General features: G+C 35.2%; 3 protein-coding genes across 5 annotated transcripts; 2 read left to right on the top strand and 1 right to left on the bottom strand.

Moving 5' to 3' along the window:
* The first annotated feature begins 64 nt into the window (after positions 1 to 64).
* Positions 65 to 21,689, top strand: LOC144849719 (uncharacterized). Of its 3 annotated transcripts, XR_013613995.1 has the most exons (3): positions 65 to 124; positions 6,878 to 7,468; positions 8,310 to 8,419. XR_013613995.1 is itself a non-coding variant. In XM_078706754.1 (2 exons), the coding sequence occupies exon 1, from the start codon at positions 4,684 to 4,686 to the stop codon at positions 6,292 to 6,294; it is 1,611 nt and encodes a 536-aa protein (XP_078562880.1). In that variant the 5' UTR covers positions 4,574 to 4,683; the 3' UTR covers positions 6,295 to 6,945; positions 21,619 to 21,689. The 3 variants fall into 3 exon arrangements, 2 of the variants coding, with proteins under 2 accessions (XP_078562880.1, XP_078562871.1); XM_078706754.1 differs by lacking the exons at positions 65 to 124; positions 8,310 to 8,419 and adding an exon at positions 21,619 to 21,689 and having other exon boundaries at positions 4,574 to 6,945; XM_078706745.1 differs by lacking the exon at positions 65 to 124 and having other exon boundaries at positions 4,574 to 7,468.
* Positions 10,382 to 15,195, bottom strand: LOC144835920 (uncharacterized). The gene has a single exon (XM_078691051.1). The coding sequence runs from the start codon at positions 15,080 to 15,082 to the stop codon at positions 10,382 to 10,384; it is 4,701 nt and encodes a 1,566-aa protein (XP_078547177.1). The 5' UTR covers positions 15,083 to 15,195.
* Positions 18,092 to 21,477, top strand: LOC144849639 (uncharacterized). Its single transcript, XM_078706622.1, has 2 exons — positions 18,092 to 18,376; positions 19,051 to 21,477. Exon 2 carries the CDS (start codon positions 19,051 to 19,053, stop codon positions 21,214 to 21,216), a length of 2,166 nt encoding a protein of 721 aa, XP_078562748.1. The 5' UTR covers positions 18,092 to 18,376; the 3' UTR covers positions 21,217 to 21,477.
* Positions 21,690 to 21,865: the final 176 nt, after the last annotated feature.

Here is a 21,865-nt window from a genome sequence, read left to right as displayed (position 1 = left end):
TTGAATACATTATCAAAGGTTATACAGATAATTATGGTACAGTAACTTTAATACCTTTTATACAGATAACATGATACAGTAACTTTAAGACCTGTAACTTGAAATTGTTGTTTAATTTACACAGGTTTCTTAATTACAGTAGAACCCCTCATTTGGGACCCCCTAAACGGGATACCCCTATTAAGGGGACACTGCTCCACTTTCCCGCGAAACGACCGATTGGGTAATAATATGTTTACTATTTTAATACTATTCAGAGGACACCTCTTTAAAAGGGAACGCTTGTTGGTTCTTTGAGGTATCCCAAGGGTTCTCTATAATAAGAAGTTACATAATAATATTAATATTGACACAAGTATAATTGCCTTATATACATGTTACCCAATAATGATTATAATTATTTTACTTATTATTATAAAATCAGAAGAAGGCATGGTGTTGACAACCTACATTGATGTTTATTTTGTCTGTGGATCGCGCTGGTAACAGAAATAAAAACTTGTATAGGCCTCATAATAATTATTATATTACTGTAAATAAAATTAACAATGCTGTATTGAAGTTAAATAAATGATATTTTAAAAAATTATAAAAGGGATTTGTATTATTTTCATTTCATTTATCTTTTTATTTCGGAATATCATGGCGACATAATATTATATCCATAGCAAAAGAGAGAAAAAAAAATCTTAATCTAACAGCTCATAGAACAAAAACAAAGATATGTAAATGTATAAAGTCAATGCAACAAAGCATTTCATTGTATGTGCATTCTTGACACATTAAGAACGTGGCGATTAATGGCCATGATCAAGGAATTACTACTTGCGTTCACACGATTTTTAAAACTAAAAACAGATTTTCTAATGAACTCATCAAAGGATGGGACGTCATTTAAGACAAACATCATGCTTGCACTACAATGTCTAGGCTGCTTCAGCAGCAAACGTAAGGCATTGTTATAACATACTTTCAGTGATCTCAGAGTGCTCTTGTTATATCTACACCATAAGGTTGAACAGTACATGCTGACACAGTAACTCTTAAATAGATAACATTTAGTGTTAGTAGAACATTTTCCAAACTTTCTATTTAGAGAGTTGGCCCTAATGCAAATAGATCGATATTGACGTTTGATGTCACTTTCATCACTCAGATTATTACTGATCACATGACCAAGATAGGTTATTGAATTATCAACGATTAGAGGTGCCCCATTTAAGGTAATATGTGGAACACCTTTGAGGTTGCGGACTTTCGGGCAAAATAGCAAGCATTTGGATTTGTTTTCATTAAAAATAATATCATGGTCACTAGCAAACCCTTCACAGAGTCCAATTAGGCTTTGTAAGCCAGTCACTGACGGAGCCAAAAGGACCAAGTCATCGGCAAAGCTTAGGCAATTCAGTTTAAGACTGCTAATTTCACAATCTTCTTTTGACTTAGTCAGTTCAACAGTTAACGGATATTATGATATGGATTATAGCAATTGTTAGAAATGAACAGCTATTTCATGTACAATGCGACTTTTAAATTATCGACTTAGTAACTATAAGATGATGAAAACGTAATATAATTTTGTTGTTACCTTTTTAAATGTCAGGTTTAATAGCCTGCCAGATTCAGTATTCTACTGTCCACCTTATCTTTATTAAAATGTATCACTTTTATCGTACAATGATTAAACAATATAAATATGCCAACAAAATGTTTTTCAAAGTCTTACCAACAATTTCTTGAACAAACTAATATCTTGCTAATCTTCAACAAAATCTTTCGAGAATGTTTTCACCGATATAAAAACAATTTTCTGATTTTCATTAAAAGTTTTTTTAATTTTCAAAAAAAGGACACAAAACAAAACAAAAATTAAAATGGAAATTCGTTTTGCTTGGCATAATTAAGACAATAAAATAACAAAGAAAAATACATCAAATTGCAAAAGACAATGTTAAAATACTATTTAGGCCTATGTTAAAATATTGTTAAAAACAATTAAAATGCAGATTACAAAAACGTCATAGGCTCTGTAATATACTGTTAAAACGATTAAAATTCAAAATAAAAATAAATTAATGAACGTGCCTTTAACCTAGTTTTTTTTCTTCTTGCCTAATATACTGGAAGATGAGGGCGTGTATCAATGTTTATCTCTGTTGCGCATGTGTGTCAACATAATACGAGCGATATGTATATTCAACTCGAGCGATGTCAACATAACACGAGCGATGTGTAAACTCAACTCGAGCGATGTCAACATAACACGAGCAATGTGTAAACTCAACTCGAGCGATGTCAACATAACACGAGCGATATGTAAACTCAACTCGAGCGGTGTCGCCATAACACGAGCGATGTGTAAACTCAACTCGAGCGATGTCAACATAACATGAGCGATGTGTAAAAACTAAACTTGAGCGATGTCACCATAACACGAGAGATGTGTAAACTCAACTCGAGCGATGTCTCCATAACACGAGCGATGTGAAAACTCAACTCGAGCGTTGTCTCCATAACACGAGCGATGTCAACATAACGTGAGCGATGTGTAAAATCAACTCGAGCGATTTCTACTTGACATTATGTCCGTCCTGGCGTGCCATGTCCATATATGGGCACATCACATTTTTTTGTCACAAAGTTTGATAGTGTAGACAGAGCATACAGATTTTCTTATCACCATTTATAATTGAATTCATTTCCAAAATATCACGGGGGCAGTTTATAGTTTCTCTGTGACTGAAAATGAATAGCATAATTGTTGATATAAATCCTAAACCACTCACCTTGTGCTTTTGGTAATACCATGTTTACTTCTTCATTATATTCCCAGCCTTCAGCAAGAACAGCTGTGGAAAATGCAGAAAGTTCCCTGGATTTTCACAATTAAAAAATTCGTTATTGCTATTATTGCCCAATGATCATAAATTCAAATTAGGTCTGATTGACACACATATTTAATTTTAAAAAGTATTGATATTAATATCATACCTGTATCACCCATATTATCTCTTGAGGATCAAACACTCATTAAACTCTGCTTAAGAGTACATAAGTTTGGATATTTTAAACTCAAGATTGAAATGAACATAAAAGGGAATAATATGAATTATAATAATATAAAAAGTATGTTTAAAGAGATCGAGTCAACTTCAAATTTGCACAAAAGAGCAAACAAAGAAGTTTGTTTTTTATGAACTCCACTACCCTGATTTTCTAAATACAAATGTTGTATTATAAAATATGTGTACATTGTACTGAACTTGGTACTTAACAGGGGAATCCCTTAACATCAGGAAATAACTGATCGGAAGTAGACTGTTCACATTTCCAGTCTACTAGGCTAGATAAAAGAACGTTCAATTTGAAGGCCAGAAGGTACATTGGCTAATACACAACAGACAGCAGGAACACAAGTAGAAGGTTCATCTGAATATTTACAGTCTTTTGAAGTTTACAACATTTTCACAGTAAGTAATAACTTTTTCTATAATAAAAATAAGGTTCGATATACAATGTGCATTATAACACACATGGATAATATCTTTTGTATCCAGCCATGTATTATTTTCTCTCCTTTTAACGATTGAAAGTAGGCCCTATTATTGTAGGCCACTCTTCTTAGCTTTGTGTAAACATTTTTATAATTTTATTCGATACAATAGGTTGGGTTATATTTGTGAAATCCGACTTGATATCTACTGCGTGGTGTCGCCATTTACAATACATGAATAAAGTTGTTACACAATGTGTGAAGGTTATGAAGCAAATAACGAATGTTGTATTCGTGACAGCATTCATCTTGGCCCCGCCTAAATTGTTAACATCATTAAAATGTACCCCATTCAAATCATAAACATTCATTATGTATATATTTGTTGATCTTTGTATTATTTATTATTATAGTAGTGATGGTTTTAGATTTTTTGTTGTTTTCGTAAATTGACAGAGGTTTTCTTTTTAATAGTAGACATTTTTAGAAACCATTTTCTTATTTTCTTTTTTAGCCATCCATCCAAAGCCAACATTAGGGTTATGTTGATCATCCTCACATTCTGTCCTTCCTTCTGGAATACATCTTATAGTTTACACTAACTGAAAAAAATACTGTATTGTATATTACAGATGTCTGCTAAAACAGTATTGAAGTTTTTTGACAAAAGAGATCTGGAATGTTCCATCTGTCTACAACGATTCACAGATCCAAAGGCGCTTAACTGTCTTCACACTTACTGTCTTAACTGCCTGCAAGATTTGATGAGAAGACACGGCAAGATACGATGTCCAAAATGCCGTCAGACGTACGATCTCAAAGATGATGATTTGAAACATTTGAAGTGCAATGAAACAATCAGTTACCTAGTTGAGTACGTTGAGAAGATTGAATCTGAAAAACCAGAAGCATGTTCAAGATGTGCGAATCAACCTCAGGACTATTGCTCTGAATGTGAAATGTATATGTGTCGACAATGCATCCAACATCATAAGATGTTCCCTGCGCTGGCGAACCATCCGCTATACACACTAGATATAGACATAGAAGAACAAAGTGAAGATTCACTAAATTGCCAAAATCACCCGGATAAAAAACTGGAAGATTACTGTCGTACATGTAAACTTCCTGCATGTGACGATTGCAAGCATATTCTCAGTTGTTATAGAAATCAACATAGGGTGATACCAATGGAGACAGCTCTGAATGACATCAACAAAACTGTTACTGAAACTATGAAGACAGCTGAAGGCATTAAGAGACAACTAAAAGAGAGATTAGATGTTATTACTAAAGAGAAATCAGATTTGGAATCTAATTTAAAGTTAAGCAGAACAGCGATTGAAATTCACGAGAGTAAAATTATCAGAAAGGTGAAGGAAGAAACGAAGATAATGATGGCAAATCTTACACAGATTTATAAAGAACAAAGCAAAGATATCGATCGTCAAGTTAAAAGTATTGATTTAAAGCTGACACAAGTAAACACGTTGATGGAATCAATCAAGGAAACTATGAATAAACCAACAGAAACAGAAAACCTTGCATCATACCAGACAACAATCACTGCAGTTGGGAATGACGCTGCAGCAGATGAATTGGATAAATCATTTGCTAAAACAGGAATTACACCAAAGTTTATTCCATCTCCAAAGCTGGTTGAGTTGATGAATCATGAAGGTGTTGGTAAACTTACCACTGTTGGTGGTGTATACAAGGTTAACAAAGAAGATGAGAACATTTCAGTCACAAAAGGACAGCAATTGAGTGTGAGAATATCAATTCTAGCAGAGAGTGATGTTGGTAAATTAACAGCCACACTAAGCAACTCATCAGGTGAGAAATCAGCCACTGAAGTAACACACAGAAAGGGAGAGAGCACAGTAACAGGTAGATGCAATCTGGAAGGAGATTGGCACATGGATATCACTGATGGAGATATGTCACATGTTATAGGTTCACCAGTGAGTATCAAGGTGGAACCTGTTGGACTTGTACATACCATAGATAACATATCACAGTATAAAGAAGATCATAAAACAGTAAATGTGACAGATGTAGTATTGGATAGTGATGGATGTATGTTAGTGTCAAGTGGCAGTAAAGATTTAATAAAGTTTGATCAATCAGGTGGTTTTGTTTCTAAGATACAAATACCACAAAATGTACAAGTCAATCAAATGCATCTAATAGGCAATGGTCACATGGTGTATGGTGATTATTTAGGTAAATGTGTTGTAATGTGTGATAATCAATATCATGAAATCCGAACCTTCGGTAAAGGAGTATTAAAATATCCAATGGGAGTAACAGTAAACCAAAAGACCAGGATGTTATATGTAGCAGACCGTGAATGTCACTGTGTGTTTAAATTCAATATTGATGATGGTAGTCTACTGGGTAAGATAGGTTCTGAAGGTAGTGAAGCAGGTCAAATGAAAGAACCATATGATGTTGCTGTAACAAAGGATGGTCATTTGATTGTTGCAGATTTTGATAATAACAGAATACAAATGTTTGATGCTAATGATAAGCTGATAAAGATTCTTGTAGGCTATGGTAAAGAAGATGGTAAAGTCGTTGCTCCTTGTGGTATAACCATAGATATGGATGGGAATATGATAGTATCCAGTAATGATAAACTACAACTATTTGATCAAAATGGTAAATTCATTAAACGAATAGATAACAAAGATGATGGGTTGGATACTCCATGTGGGATTGCTGTAATCTCACAAAGACCAAGGAGAGTTGCAGTTGCAAACCATGTACCAAACAACGTAAAAATATTTAATTATTAAAATAACAGGCATCCAGATAATTGATAAACTTCTGTTATCAGAACAGATCAGGAACAATCACATTATTAAGCAATTAATGTACACAAACTAAATTATTACCATTTATGTCTTAATTGTTTAAGTTGTATATTTGAATGTTCTGTTGTGTTGTTATCTTAATATTTTGGCATATTAATTTTAGTTTAATTATAAAATTAATTAAAAATATGTCATACCATATGTAAGCATACATTATCACTACCATATTTTGACACATCACACAGTTTGATAGTGTAGACAGAGCTTTAGATCTCTTTCACCTAGTAACCATAAAACACATTTCAAACAATCACATTGATGCCTATACAGGATGTATTCATTGGTACTAATAAGGCATTTTAATAGGCTATGATTGAAATATTTTTTTACATTTAACTACATAAGACACAATCACATGACCTTACTTTAATATAGTGTATACAATTTGATGTTTAATGTTTAATATTACTACTTTCAATTTGTTATTTTAATGTACACATTAATATCTTTTATTACGTCCTGTGTATTCTAATGTGGGGGGGGGGGGGAGAATACATTATCAAAGGTTATACAGATAACATGATACGGTAACTTTAAGACCTGTAACTTGGAATTGTTGTTTAATTTACACAGGTTTCTTAATTACGGTAGAACCCCTCATTTGGGACCCCCTAAACGGGATACCCCTATTAAGGGTACACTTTACCGCGAAACGATCAATTGGGTAATAATACGTTTACTATGTTAATACTATTCAGAGGACATCTCTTTAAAAGGGAACGCTTGTTGGTTCTTTAAGGTATCCCCAAGGGTTCTCTATACTAAGAAGTTACATAATAATATTAATATTTACACAAGTATAATTGTCTTTTATACATGTTACTCTAATAATAAGATTATAATTATTTTACATATTACTGGCCTATTATTTTTATTATAAAATCAGAAGAAGGCATGGTGTTGACAATCTACATTGATGTTTATTTTGTCTGTGAATCGCGCTGGTAACAGAAATAAAAACTTGTATAGGCCTCATAATAATTATTATATTACTGTAAATAAAATTAACAATGCTGTATTAAAGTTAAATAAATGATATTTTAAAAAATGAGAAAAGGGATTTGTATTATTATATGGATTATAGCAATTGTTAGAAGTTAAGAGCTAATCTCATCTCAGTCCCCGTTAACCCCATACAAGAACCAACAAAAACAAACTATCTGTTTAAAACATGTTTATTCTGGGACGGTGCGGCCACACACGCTAACTACCGTAACCCTATGCACATCGTATATAAAAAACCAACCAAATTAATTGCATATCTTCGTTTCAGATGCCAAGGAATGTAAGCAAAATTAAAATTAAATAGCCTTGTATTTTTATACTTTCTGTTGAACCAATTTTATAAAGTAAATAATACTATATGCATTAAAATAAAGTTTAAATATCTTAAGTGACTTTTGTTGAATTAATTATTATATCAGTGAAAACCAGTTACATGTTAACGTATAATTTAATGAGCCGAAAGAAAACGTATGCTAACCATAACATCTTTCTAAATCACTCTTAACCTTGGGATAGGCGAAAAACAAAGAATAAAAAACCCCGGAAATGATTGAATCGGGGAAAAATCTCTGAAAATTCCTATCCGGCCCCGTGGTGGCGACCGAGCACACAGTACGTTGAATAACATTGAAAAGCTCCAAGGTCGAGAGCGACTGAAAATAATACATAACATATTATCATGCGGTACCGTGCATGAAACGGGTATTTTGCTACCAATATAGCAACCTATACCGTATAATGTGGTATGGCAGAAAAATAATACAATACTGGACAACTTCTAATATAACAAGATTAACAAAAACGCGAATGACTAAGAATACTCCCTTTCCCACTACACCTGCACAAGCAATTTGCAAAACAACACACGGCATACCAAACTGTGTCGTACAACTACGATGAGATATAAATTCTCTTCTAAACATGTAACGAAGAGAATTATTAATTTCATGTACAATGCAACTTTTAGATTATCGACTTAGTAACTATAAGATGATGAAAACGTAATATAATTTTGTTGTTACCTTTTTAAATGTCAGGTTTAATAGCCTGCCAGATTCAGTATTCTACTGTCCACCTTATCTTTATTAATGTTATCACTTTTATCGTACAATGATTAAACAATATGAATAAGCCAACAAAATGTTTCTCTAAGTCTTACCAACAATTTCTTGAACAAACTAATATCTTGCTAATCTTCACCTGAAGTTCTTATATGAACTGGAAGATGAGGCGGCGTATCAATTTTTATCTCTATTGCGCATGTGTACAATTGAGGACCAGTGTTGTTTTACCGTACCACGTCAAGGGTGTTAAAATGTCGCTATACAATACAATCACATTTGAACCATACCATGAAAGTCCAGTGGTCTAATGGTTAGGGTGTCCGCATACAAGCAGAAGATTCCGGGTTTAAATATAGATGGTGGCTTTCTCTTAGTCTAAAGCTCTGTCTACACTATCAAACTATTTTTTTTTACAAAGTTGGATGTGTAGGTAAACCCGCTTGTCTAATTACTTAATAAATTAAAATATTCGCAAAAGAACAAAGTTCTTAATACTACAGTATACTACTGCCCTGGTTATCCAAATACAATGTTGTTATATATATATATATGTACATTGCAGTTGTCACACAGCCGCAATTACGGCTCTTTCGGACATGTAATTGCTGGTAACCAACGGTGAACAACGGTAAACAGCCACAACTGTACACATATAAATGTAAAAAGTAAAATTTAATAATAATCTTTGACAACCAATTCTTTCTTTTATAATTCAAACCCCCAAAAAAAAACCCACAAAAAAAACCCAACCAATTCTCAAACAATGATACAGTCTTCCTATTCCCCACACACTTTATGCAATTCCCCAAATTTCCCAATCCTTCCAAACAAAATATCAACAATCTTCTTATTTTTAAATAAATCCCCGAAACCCCCCTTTCAAATACAATAATATCACAAGATGAATAATTAAACAATAATAAATGTCCACAATATCGTTCCTTCTTGCCTTCTCTCCCACGCTGACACAAAACCAAATTAGAAAGATAAAAGTTAAAACGATTCTGCAACTAAACAACTCCCACGCCTCTGCTCCCGTTCTGCTTGTATTATCAATTATAATTCTTCCTATTTTCTGGCATATAAATAAATCAAATATAACGTTAAAATGTTTCTTGATGTCGTTCTGCACTGCAATCCGCTCCCCGACCAATTATTTCTTTCTCCTTTTCCACGTAAAATAATATCAGTATCAATCCAGTTACTCTTCAGTATTTCCAAACAATTCTTTACATGCAACAACTTCTACTGTTTCCAACAGTTATTTCTTCCGTCAATTTACATTCACAATTTCAATTAATCCTCAGTAATCTCAACAATTAACAGTTCTACATTTAAGTACAGCCTTATAGTATTACTTCCAACTCACAATTTATTAACTTCATGTATATCACTTTATTTCCTTTCTGCTTCAGCTCTATATCACCATAATTATCTCCAACTCACAATTTATTAACTTCATGTATATCTCTTTATTTCCTTTCTGCTTCAGCTCTATATCACCATAATTCAATTACTTCTTCTCCTGTACGTCTTAGTTTCTCATATCAATATTCACCTATCCCTTTCTGGCTTAACATAACATAGCCCTCCTTCTCTGTCTCCTCTCAATTTCCATCTACCTCAAAATTCCCTCAATTATCCACATATCACCACCTTATCCTTCTCCACCAATCAGCAACTCACACACTAACTTAACTCTTATACCTCTCCTCCAATCAGCAAACACCACACAATCCTTCTCTGCAACACAAAAACTCTGCTCCACTGGCTTCACACAATAGCTTCCTAAAACAAAAGAAAGGTTCAAATAGTGAAAACAAAAGGAAAAGTAAGAATGACTTGCAAAATATATACACAACTTTATGTCACTTGTGACATTTACTCCCCTCTAAAAGAATAATGTATCAACATTTTCTCCATACCGTGACGGGTCCTATTTACACTCGACTTAAATAATCAGCTCCTACATTTTCACTGCCTTTAATCGCCTCTATTCGGAACTTGTACGGTTGTAGAGCCAGGGCCCATCTCATAATTCGCCCATTGGACAATTTCGCTCTGTGCATAAACACAAGCGGCTGGTGATCAGTTTCCAACGTGAAGTTTCGTCCATATAAATAAGACTCAAATTTTCGTACACTCCATACAATGGCTAAGCATTCTTTTTCCATCACTGAATATGCTTTTTCTCGAGGAAGCAGTTTCTTACTAGCGTACGCCACGGGAAACTTCACGTCACCATACTGCTGCATTAGAACCGCTCCCACTCCATATTCGGACGCATCTGTTCTCAAAATAAAATCTTTGTTTAAATTAGGAAGGCATAAAATTGGAGTACTGTTTAATTTTTCCTTAAGTTTAACAAACGCACTTTCCTGGGCCTTCTCCCAACATATTCGGTTAGGTTCCCGATTCTTCGTTTTGTCGGTTAATGGACAAGCAATCACAGAGTAATTAGGAATGAACTTTCTATAGTAGTTGGTCATCCCAAGGAATGACCGGAGTTGTTTCTTTGTTTCTGGTTGTTTGGCTGACAAGATGCTTTGTATCTTCTCCACTCGAGGTTGAACATGTCCTTTCCCTACCACATGGCCAAGAAACTCGATTGTTTCATAACCAATGAAACATTTGCTTGGTCGAGCAGTTAGATTGGCCCTGCGGAGACGTCCAAACAATTCAGACAAACATTTCATATGTTGATCCCAAGAAGCTGTGTGAATTAGAATGTCATCAATATAATTAAGTGTATTATCCATTCCTTTGAGTAATTTTCTCATGATACGACTGAAAGTAGCCGGTGCATTGACTAAGCCGAACGGCATGACATTAAATTGAAACAAACCATCTGGTGTTAGAAAGGCTGTTAAAGGTTTTGACGCTTCATCCATGGGAACTTGCCAATACCCTTTACTTAAATCTATCTTAGTAAAATAATGATCATGGGCCAACTTTGTGAACAGTTCCTCTTGGTCCGGAATCGGTTCGGCGTCAAAAACTGTAACCTGATTAAGTTTTCGAAAGTCCACGCAGAATCGATTTGACCCATCCGGTTTCTTTACCAATACTATTGGAGAGGCAAACGGTGCCCCTGAAGGCTCCACTACACCCAGATTTAACATCATATTTACCTCATCCTTAATGGTACCTCGCAACGCATGTGGAAGTGGATAGGGCTTGGAACGGATTGTATCATCAGTTTCCAGCTTGATTTCATGCTGCCCAAGTGTAGTCTTACCCGGTAAATCCGTCAGTAGATCTTTGTAGTTTCCGATAAGTCGGTGCACCTCATGCTTTAGTGTATTATCCAGGCTTTCGTTGATGTGGATGTCGGCTGTTGTTTCTTTTGCTAGTAGAGGGTGGAGCTGTAAAAGATTCTCATTAGATAGATGATAATTTTGGTTATTTGTAAATGTTTCATTAGGTTCGCATTCAATAACAGCGGTGCTAGCTAATTCAAGGATACCAGAAGGCTCAGATACCCCTAAGGCAGCACTAATGTCTGCGGTTCGCTCATAATACTTTTTCAAGAGATTGGCGTGAAATATTTTGAATTTCCCGTTAAGGTCAATTTGGTAGTCTAGATACCCAAATTTCTTTACAACCTTAAAAGGACCTTTCCATTGAAGCAATAGTTTGTTTTTGTCTGTGGGTAATAAAAGTAGTACCTTATCCCCAACCTCAAATTCCCGGGACTTACTCTTTTTGTCATAATATTGTTTGTACCTGACCTTAGATTTTTGTAGATTCTTCTGAGCCATCTGACAGGTTTCATGTAGTCGTTCCCGTAAATCCATAACGTACTGGTAGGTGGTTTTTGTTTCTGGTGTTTCGATTTCTTCGGTCCACAATTCCCTTAGGATGGACATGGGTCCTCGTACGGTACGGCCATATAACAGTTCAAAAGGAGAAAACCCTAAACTTTCTTGTGAAGATTCCCTAACCGCAAAAAGTAGTGGGTCAATGTAACGATCCCAATCAGTAGGCCTTTCTGCACACATACGTTTCAGCATTTGTTTGAGTGTTCCATTGAACCGTTCGACCAAACCATTACAAGCTGGGTGATATGGAGATGTCATTACCTGACGTATAGACAACAACTTACTAACTTGCCTCATGACTTCAGATGTAAATTGTGATCCCCTATCGGTAAGCATTTCTTTCGGGATACCAAGTCTAGAGAAAACACCAACCAAGGCCTCAGCAACCCGTTCAGCTTCAATATTTGGTAGAGGCACTGCCTCTGGATAACGAGTAGCAAAATCTATTATTGTGAGTATATAACGATTACGACCTTTAGACATGGGGAAAATGGGACCAACTATATCAACGGCAATCCGTTCAAACGGCACCTCGATCAAAGGCATGCTTCCTAGAGGCACTTTCGTAACTCTACCTTTTTGTACAGTTCTCTGACAAATGTCACAGGATCGACAATATCGAGTAATATCTGCAGTTACCCCAGGCCACCAAAATGTTGTCAACACTTTATCTGTCGTCTTTTTTACCCCTTGGTGTCCTCCTAATAAGGTTTCATGGGCTTGGCGCATTACCTGGCGTCGATAGTCAGCTGGCACTACTAGTTGGGTAAACTTATCCCCGTGTTCAATATTAGGAGAGGAAAATTGCCTATATAATAGGTCTTTATGATAAATAAACCTAGCCTCGGCTTGTTTGTTACTCACAGTTGTAGTTTGTTTCTCTGCAAGATCCTTGAATTTTGCAAGGCTGATATCTTGTTGCTGGGCGGTTTTCATAATTCCCGCTGTGATGATTTGCTTGTGTATTTCTGTAGTTTTAAGTGTTCTGAATGGTTTATCCATAGTGTTAGCTTGAGACCGGGTAACAACAGAACATCCTTGAAGATTTCGCTCTGTCCATGTGGGATCTGGATTTCCTGGTGCTCGTACTCCTGCAATATTACCTAATATCAAGTCATAAATAGGGTTATTCATACATAGTGCATACGTCTTTCCTGAAAAAAATGGAGTATTAACATGTATTAATGCAACCGGTAAGTTGCGGACCGTGCCATCAATCAGCACACAGGTTTTCTCCTTACCAGTAAGTTGTTCGGCTGATACAAGATCTTTCTTCACAACCACCCCACTACAGCCACTGTCACGAAGAACAGAGACGCAGCGTGACCCAACACAACCTGTATAAACGGGCATTTTACTAATTGAATTATTTAGAGCCGCTGTCATAATTGGAAGACAGTGCCCACATTGAAGAGTGACCTTATCACCATCATTATTGATACAACATTGATTTAAAGACTCTGACATTTTCGTAACCATACTGGCACCCACATCGGGAATTTCTTCTTTGGCTTTACATTCGTGTTGTTTTGTACATTTCTGGCAATCAGACTCTGTTTGTGGTGAAGTAGACAACCCAGCGCAACTGTTGGCGTCCTGTCTACAATTTCTGGCAATATGTCCTGTTTTTAAGCATCGGTAACATTTTGGAGGAGAGTTTGGCTTATGCATAGTTGAGGCTCTGCAATTTCTAGCTAGGTGACCTACACGATGACATATAAAACAAGTTGGACTACGGAAACTAGAAGGGCTTTGTGATGAGGATGTACTGGGAACATTATTAGAGGAGAGTTGAGGAGAATTTGGCTCTTTTTGTTTAAACTCTATTGGTTTACCAAATAATCCCCCACGAGCTTCCAAATATTGCTCCGCAATTTCAGCCATCGCTTGTATCGTTTTCGGTTGACGTTCCCTTAGGAACAGAGCTAGGTCCTTCCCACACCCATCGGTAAACTGCTCTCGCAGCAATAAATCTTTTAACCCCTGAAAGGTTTTTTCCCCCTCTGCTAGGTCAATCCACCTATCAAGATAATTGCTTATCCTCGCAGCAAATTGCGGGCCGCTTTCTCCGTATTCGGGCTTAGCTGTTCGTAACTTATGTCGAAATCCATCGGCGGTTAACTGAAACCGTTTTAGAAGAGCCAATTTCAACAGTTTGTAATCGTTAGCTTCAGCTGACGACAACCTGGAATAAACCTCGAGAGCCTTCCCAGTTAGTAGGGCACTTAAGTTAACCGGCCACTCAATTTCTTTCCACTCCTGACTAGTCGCATACCGTTCAAACCTTTTCAGATAGGCATCTAGGTCATCTGTTCGATCATGGAAAGGGGGTAATTTAGGTTTACTGGCCTTAACCCGTGACTCAGGATTGGGTAATACTCTACCACCCGGCCGTGCCCGATTCTTTTCTTGTTCTAATTGGATTTCTAACCTTCGCATCTCTATAAGATAGGCCTGATTCTCAGCTTCTTTCGCCCTTTCGTTTTCTCTCTCTTTTTCTTCACTCGCTCTTTTTCTCTCTGCTTCGTCCCTCTCTAGTACCTCTCTTCTCTCTCTCTCTTCCTTCTCTAGTGCCTCTCTTCTCTCTCTCTCTTCCTTCTCTAGTGCCTCTCTTCTCTCTCTCTCTTCCCTGTCTCTGTTTCGCTCCATTTCTTCTCTCTCCCTGTTTCTCTCTTCTCTCTCTAGTGCTCTCTCTTCTCTCTCTCGTGCTCTCTCTTCTCTCTCTCTGGCAGCTTCCTCTCTCTTTTCCACAAACTCTCTTAATTCCACTCCATCTAACCCCAACGCTTTTCCTGCGTCAACAATTTTAGTGAGATCCATTTCTTAAGAAAAAAAAAATATATATATATATATAAGTATCCAATATAAGTATACAGTATGCCAATAATATGGCAAATAGACAATCCAAGAATCACGTACAATTGTTTCATCTACCAATGTTCACGCTAGGTTACAAAGTCTCCCGGACGAGCCCCCATAAATGTCACACAGCCGCAATTACGGCTCTTTCGGACATGTAATTGCTGGTAACCAACGGTGAACAACGGTAAACAGCCACAACTGTACACATATAAATGTAAAAAGTAAAATTTAATAATAATCTTTGACAACCAATTCTTTCTTTTATAATTCAAACCCCCCAAAAAAAACCCACAAAAAAAACCCAACCAATTCTCAAACAATGATACAGTCTTCCTATTCCCCACACACTTTATGCAATTCCCCAAATTTCCCAATCCTTCCAAACAAAATATCAACAATCTTCTTATTTTTAAATAAATCCCCGAAACCCCCCTTTCAAATACAATAATATCACAAGATGAATAATTAAACAATAATAAATGTCCACAATATCGTTCCTTCTTGCCTTCTCTCCTACGCTGACACAAAACCAAATTAGAAAGATAAAAGTTAAAACGATTCTGCAACTAAACAACTCCCACGCCTCTGCTCCCGTTCTGCTTGTATTATCAATTATAATTCTTCCTATTTTCTGGCATATAAATAAATCAAATATAACGTTAAAATGTTTCTTGATGTCGTTCTGCACTGCAATCCGCTCCCCGACCAATTATTTCTTTCTCCTTTTCCACGTAAAATAATATCAGTATCAATCCAGTTACTCTTCAGTATTTCCAAACAATTCTTTACATGCAACAACTTCTACTGTTTCCAACAGTTATTTCTTCCGTCAATTTACATTCACAATTTCAATTAATCCTCAGTAATCTCAACAATTAACAGTTCTACATTTAAGTACAGCCTTATAGTATTACTTCCAACTCACAATTTATTAACTTCATGTATATCACTTTATTTCCTTTCTGCTTCAGCTCTATATCACCATAATTATCTCCAACTCACAATTTATTAACTTCATGTATATCTCTTTATTTCCTTTCTGCTTCAGCTCTATATCACCATAATTCAATTACTTCTTCTCCTGTACGTCTTAGTTTCTCATATCAATATTCACCTATCCCTTTCTGGCTTAACATAACATAGCCCTCCTTCTCTGTCTCCTCTCAATTTCCATCTACCTCAAAATTCCCTCAATTATCCACATATCACCACCTTATCCTTCTCCACCAATCAGCAACTCACACACTAACTTAACTCTTATACCTCTCCTCCAATCAGCAAACACCACACAATCCTTCTCTGCAACACAAAAACTCTGCTCCACTGGCTTCACACAATAGCTTCCTAAAACAAAAGAAAGGTTCAAATAGTGAAAACAAAAGGAAAAGTAAGAATGACTTGCAAAATATATACACAACTTTATGTCACTTGTGACAGCAGTGAACTTGGTACCTTACATTGTGCAACAGACGTATTAAAAAAATATCCTTCACATATTCAACTGATCGCAGAAGATATACACCTATATAGAAAATAACGTTGAATAAAAATAGTTAAAGGGGACCAAAGGTATATTTGGCTAACACACATCAGACGGGAACACAAGTTCGCCTGAATAATTTCAGTCAACATTAAAAAAGAAAGACGTCTGTGACATTTTAAATGTAAGTAATACTTTCTCTACAATTATTATGTTGTAAAAATGAGTTTTTATACAATTTTTTGTATTAGACCTACAGGGTACCCTATGCATGTCTTTGTCATTTGATTGGTTGATGTTGTATCACTTATATGCTACTCTTATATATGTATTATTTTAACGATTGAAGTTTTAGTCTAAGTAAGATTGGTAATGCGCGATTGCGCTGTTTATGACTGCGCATGCTCGCCATTTACAATAAATTTGAATTTAAACTTAGTTTAGGTGTGTTATAAAACAAGATTGAAGTTTTAGCTTTTACAATTTTCACGTCAAATCAAAATAAGTGATTGGTAATGCGTGATTGCGCTGTATATGACTGCGCATGCTCGCCATTTACAATGAATTTGAATTTACCTTAGTTTAGGTGTGTTATAAAACATATCACGAACATTCACCTCATTCAACAAGTAAAGTAAAATTAAATTGTTTGTGTAAATTGAAAGATTGGTTTTACGATTGAAAAAAAGTGCAGAAAAAATACTGTAATAAAACATGTACCCAGTAGGAAGAAACATCATTATTCAAAGGACATAGTTTGAACCAAACATCCATTCAATAGCCTTATTCTTGTTGTATGCAACATAGGCTTACTTACTTCATTTTAACTTTTGTTGATTGAAATACAAATAAAAAGTTAATAAATCCATGGACCTGGTTACGTGATTTTTATCTAGTTGCTAAGCGTAACTGACAAACACAAATACATAAAGCAAGTCTAATCAGATCCCTGGATTTTCCAAATTTTAGTTATAGTTACAAATTGCTCATGAATTCAAATGAAAGGGCCTATTTTTTCCAAGTTAAAATTTGTGTAAACATTGACAAACCGTATTTAATAATTAAAACGTATTAAAACAATAACATTATAACCCATATTGTCTCTCGAGGACTAGGAACTCAGTAACTTTTAATATTAACTTAGGATTGAAATGCACATGAGGAATGTCAAAATTATATAAAGTGTAGGCCTATTCACGAAAGTTTGAGTCAACTTCTCAAAAGGGTCTTTTCGTGTGTAACAATATAACGTTAATATTAAATATATGGTTAACACTATCTTATATAAACTGACTTTTGTTTACCTCTATTTCACAATTACGCAAAAAAGCAAACAAAGAAGCTTGTTTTTTATTAATTTACTACCCTGATTTTCTAAATACAAATGTTATATTATCAAGATATGTGTACTTTATAGTGAATTTGGTACCTTGAATTGTCTTAACAACAGGAAATAACCCACTAATACTAACTAACTACACACATTCAACTGATCGCAAGTACGGTTCACATTTCCAGTCTACTAGGCTAGATGAAAGAACGTTCAATAACAATATTTAAAGGCCAGAAGGTACATTGTCTGATACACAATAGACAGCAAGAACAGGAACACAAGTACGGTACACATCTCCAGTCTACTAGATGAAAGAACGTTCAATAATAATATTTAAAGGCCAGAAGGTACATTGGCTAATACACAACAGACAGCAGGAACACAAGTAGAAGGTTCGTCTGAATATTTACAATCTTTTAAAGTTTACAACATTTTCAAAGTAAGTAATAACATTTTCTACAATAAAAATAAGGTTCTATATACAATGTTGTATTAATTGTGTACAATATCTTTTGTATCCAGCTATGTATTATTTTCTCTCCTTTTAACGATTGAAGGTAGGCCCTACTATTATAGGCCACTCTTCTTAGCTTTGTGTAAACATTTTTATAATTTTACTCGATACGATAGGTTGGGTTATGTTTGTGATATCCAACTTGATATTTACTGCGTGGTGTCGCCATTTACAATACATGAAATTGAATAAAAGTTGTTACACAATGTGTGAAGGTTATGAAGCAAATAACGAATGTTGTATTCGTGACTGAATTCATCTTGGCTCTGCCTCAATTTTTAAAATCATTAAAATCAACCCCATTCAACTCAGAAACATTCATTATGTATATATTTGTTGATCTTTGTATTATTATAGCGGTGATGGTTTTAGATTTTTTTGTTTTCGTAAATTGACAGAGGATACCGTTACTGTACTTTCTGTTGGTTGCTTTTCTTTTAATAGTAGACATTTTAAACCATTTTCTTATTTTATTTCTTATCCATCCATCTAAAGCCAACATTAGGGTTATGTTGATCATCCTCACACTCTGTCATTCCTTCTGGAATACATCTTATAGTTTACACTAACTGAAAAAAATACTGTATTGTATTTTACAGATGTCTGCTAAAACAGTATTGAAGTTTTTTGACAAAAGAGATCTGGAATGTTCAATCTGTCTACAAAGATTCACAGATCCAAAGGCGCTTAACTGTCTTCACACTTACTGTCTAAACTGCTTGCAAGATTTGATGAGAAGACACGGCAAGATACGATGTCCAAAATGTCGTCAGACGTACGATCTTAAAGATGGTGATTTGAAACATTTAAAGTGCAATGAAACAATCAGTTACCTTGTCGAATACGTTGAGAAGATTGAATACGAAAAACCAGAAGCATGCTCAAGATGTGCGAATCAACCTCAGGACTATTGCTCTGAATGTGAAATGTATATGTGTCGACAATGCATCCAACAGCATAAGATGTTCCCTGCGCTGGCGAACCATCCACTATACACACTGGATACAGATATAGAAGAACAAAGTGAAGATTCACTAAACTGCCAAAATCACCCGGATAAAAAACTGGAAGATTACTGTCGTACATGTAAACTTCCTGCATGTGAAGATTGCAAACATATTGTCCGTTGTTATAGAAATCAACACACGGTGATACCAATGCTGACAGCTCTGAATGACATTAATCTAACGGTTACTGAAACGATGAAGACAGCTGAAGGCATTAAGAGAAAACTAAAAGAGAGATTAGATGTTATCACTAAAGAGAGATCAGAGTTTGAATCTAATTTAAAGTTAAGTAGAACAGCGATTGAAATTCACGAGAAGACAATTATCAGAAAGGTGAAGGAAGAAACGAAGAAAATGATGGCAAATCTTACACAGATTTATAAAGAACAAAACAAAGTGATTGATAATCAAGTTAAAAGTATTGAATCAAAGCTGACACAAGTAAACACGTTGATGGAATCAATCAAGAAAACAATGAATACACCAACAGAAACAGAAAACCTTGCATCATACCAGACAACTATCACTGCAGTTGAGAATGACGTTGCAGCAGATGAATTGGATAAATCATTTGCTAAAACAAGAATTACACCAAAGTTTATTCCATCTCCAAAGCTGGTTGAGTTGATGAATCATGAAGGTGTTGGTAAACTTATCACTGTTGGTGGTGTATACAGAGTTAACAAAGAAGATGAGAATATTTCAGTCACAAAAGGACAGCCATTTAGTGTGAGAGTATCAAGTCTAGAAGAGAGTGATGTTGGTAAATTAACAGCCACACTAAGCAACTCATCAGGTGAGAAATCAGCCACTAAAGTAACACGCAGAAAGGGAGAGTACACAGTAACAGGTAGATGTGATTTGGAAGGAGACTGGCACATGGATATTACTGATGGAGATATGTCGCACGTCATAGGTTCACCAGTGAGTATCAAGGTGGAACCTGTTGGACTTGTACATACCATAGATAAGATATCACAGTATAAAGAAAACAATAAAACAAACAAAGTGACAGATGTAGTATTAGATACTGATGGATGTATGTTGGTATCAAGCTACAGTAAAGATTTAATAAAGTTTGATCAATCAGGTAATTTTGTTTCTAAGATACAAATACCACAAAATGTCCAAGTCAATCGAATGCATCTAATAGGCAATGGTCACATGGTGTATAGTGATGATTTAGGTAAATGTGTTGTAATGTGTGATAATCAATATCATGAAATCCGAACCTTTGGTAAAGGAGTATTAAAATATCCTGAAGGTATAACAGTAAACCAAAAGACCAGGATGTTATATGTAGCAGACCGTGAATGTCACTGTGTGTTTAAATTCAATATTGATGATAGTCTACTGGGTAAGATAGGTTCTGAAGGTAGTGAAGCAGGTCAAATGAAAAAACCAGATGATGTTGCTGTAACAAAGGATGGTCATGTGATTGTTGTTGATTTTGGAAATAGAAGAATACAAATGTTTGATGGTGATGATAAGCTGATAAACATCCTTGTAGGCTATGGTAAAGAAGATGGTAAAGTCAAGGGTCCTTGTGGTATAACCATGGATATGGATGGGAATATAATAGTATCCAGTAATCATAAACTACAACTATTTGATAAAAATGGTATATTTATTAAACGAGTAGATAACAAAGATGATGGGTTGAATACTCCAATAGGGATTGCTTTAATCTCAGAAAGACCAAGAAGAGTTGCTGTGGCAAACCACGGAGCAAACAATGTAAAAATATTTAATTATTAAAATAACATGCATCCAGATAATTCATAAATTTCTGTTAAATTTTCGTAATCAGAATAGATCAGGAACAATCACATTGTTAAAGCAATTAGAGTACACAAACTAAATTATTACCATTTATGTCTTAATTGTTTAAGTTGTGCATTTAAATATTCTGGTGTTATCTTAATATGTTGGCATATTAATTTTAGTTTAATTATAAAATTATTTAACAATATTTTTTTACATTTAACTACGTAAGACACAATCACATGACCTTAATATAGTGTATACAAATTGGATGTTTAATCTTCAATATTTCAATGTTTTATTTTAATGTACACGTTAATATTTTGTATTACGTACTGTGTATTCTAATGTGGGGGGGGGGTGTGGGCGTCGGGGAGGCTGTATTGATTATCAAAGGTTATACAGATAACATGACACAGTAACTTTAAGACATGTAACTTGGTATTGTTGTTTAATATACACAGGTTTCTTAATTACAGTACAACCCCTCATTTGGGACCCCCTAAACGGGATACCCCTATTAAGGGGACACTTTACCGCGAAACGACCGATTGGGTAATAATATGTTTACTATTTTAATACTATTCAGAGGACACCGCTTTAAACGGGAATGCTTGTTGGTTCTTTAAGGTATCCCCAAGGG

This window comes from Antedon bifida, chromosome 1 (genome assembly GCF_963402885.1).
Source record: "Antedon bifida chromosome 1, ecAntBifi1.1, whole genome shotgun sequence".
Lineage (NCBI taxonomy): Eukaryota > Metazoa > Echinodermata > Crinoidea > Comatulida > Antedonidae > Antedon > Antedon bifida.
This window is presented reverse-complemented; position numbering and strand designations above follow the sequence as displayed.